Source organism: Anopheles bellator, unplaced genomic scaffold, assembly GCF_943735745.2.
Source record: "Anopheles bellator unplaced genomic scaffold, idAnoBellAS_SP24_06.2 scaffold01915_ctg1, whole genome shotgun sequence".
Lineage (NCBI taxonomy): Eukaryota > Metazoa > Arthropoda > Insecta > Diptera > Culicidae > Anopheles > Anopheles bellator.
Genome location: NW_026686037.1, coordinates 1 through 1,838, shown reverse-complemented (window position 1 = coordinate 1,838; position 1,838 = coordinate 1). Strand labels below are relative to the sequence as shown.

General features: G+C 46.7%; 1 protein-coding gene across 1 annotated transcript; it reads right to left on the bottom strand.

Annotated features, from left to right (window-relative positions):
• Positions 1-653: 653 nt before the first annotated feature.
• Positions 654-1,388, bottom strand: LOC131214693 (uncharacterized; the record flags this gene model as incomplete). Its single annotated transcript, XM_058209026.1, has 1 exon — positions 654-1,388. A coding segment is annotated over exon 1 (735 nt), but the record flags the coding sequence as incomplete, so codon positions are not given.
• Positions 1,389-1,838: the final 450 nt, after the last annotated feature.

The following is a 1,838-nucleotide window of genomic DNA, read 5'->3' as shown; positions in this document are numbered from 1 at the left end:
ACTAATTGCCTTTGGGGCGGAACAAAGTTCGCCGGGCCTGCTAGTGTTTTATAAATTACGTATTCAATTTTTAAAATTTTAAGATATTGTTGCCACGTATCCAGCTGATATTCAACTCCAATCCAAATCATTACGATGCAACTACGATGCTATCAAAAGAAATGAAATTCTCACTCAAATACTCAAAAATGTGTGTTTGTTGCTTAAGCCAATATCCTTATCCATTCGCAATGTTTACGTACACAAAATCTCTGAATTCAGAATTCGGCAAACATTCGATATGGTCTCGCTCAGCGTCTCCTATATGATTGATACTTCATCTGAATCAAGTGGATGAGACAATCCGAAAGTTTTCCAAAATATGGTTTCAACAGTGATTAATTGCGCGTCGTTAAGTTGGTTATGTGACGTCAGTCGCGACATTCTCGCTCTGCGAGAATGGCCAAATAAAAAGAATCCTCGAAGATGGCAAGAATCTTTGTGAAGAAAGTATTCGTTGGTTTCTTTAAAGGCACTTCGATTTATTTGCCAGTCACTAACAGACTGACCGCGAAGCCCAAGCTAATGTCAAACACGTATAATTCTGGGGGTTTATTCAATCGTCGGCAATCACGACATTTGGTGTTTCAAGAAGCCAGACTCCAGCCACTTACCGGATTACCATTTTTCAATCCGCAACCACCAACGACGGGGTCGCCGGCCACGGGCTGTGACGGTGGTATGGTGGAGATTTCGAACGGAGGTGGATGTGTCGGGACCGGTGGTGGCCAAGCACCGACCGACGGTGGAGGCTGATTGGGGACCTGTGGTGGCCGCGGTCTCGTAGGCCACGTTGTCGTAGGTCGTTGCGTGGGCTCTGAGGCGATTACGGACGAGACGGTTGTTGGTGGTCCGCCTAACGATGGAGGGTGCGTAGCGGGCGTGTGGTCCGGCGGATGCGTTGGAATCGGTGGTGGCCAGCTCGGGTAGTTGTTGTTCTTGTTCGGTGGCTTCAATCCACCTGCCACGGGCGACGTCGTCGGCTTCAAACCGGGTCTTGGGTCTTCCCCGACCACATTCGAGACATCGATTGGGAGCGGAGTGATGGGATTGGTACAGCACACTCCAAACGCTTGGCGGCCATCGTCGTTGAAGTAGCTGCACGTGTCGTAGTTCCCCAGGACCCACGAATCCCAAACGTTCAGATCCGGAACCTTGAAGTAAGGGTAACACTTGCGAAACGAGGTGCAGGACCCGAGCAGGCCTTTCGCTGTCAGACACGGACTTCCATCACCGAGAGCCTGCTTCCAGTTGGAGGCTCGGGGGCTCAACCAGATCTGCCGCTGGCTACGCTTTGCCGTCAGATCGGCAGCTACAAGTAATACAGCAAACACGAAAAGATTCACCATTTCAGACTTAGACAGACAGGACTGGCTTTGGGCAACGACAAAAAACTAAAACGCGCACCAGATCATTAACCCGTGATCTTCCTGCGACAGTTTATCTACACAATGATCTTTTATTCCTTCGTGTTAAATGTTGTAATTTGATTAAAAGCATAGGAAGTTATTTTTCTTCTACTTTATGTTATGTTTGGAACGAACTGACGAAACAAAAAGCGTTGTTCTTTCATAGAACAAGGTCAGTAAATGAGTAATTCACGATTTTTTCTCGATGGACATATTTAATAATTGATGTTATTATGGAAAAAATTAGTTTTATGAACTAGTGGTGAAACACCATAAAAGTGATCCGCCCGCGCTTGTTGGTGCAAAAGATAAATTAAACGCAATGAACGTGTGTGGGGTCCGATCGCCCTCAATTTGGCCGTGCATTCTTCTGGATGGTCGTGTTTTTTT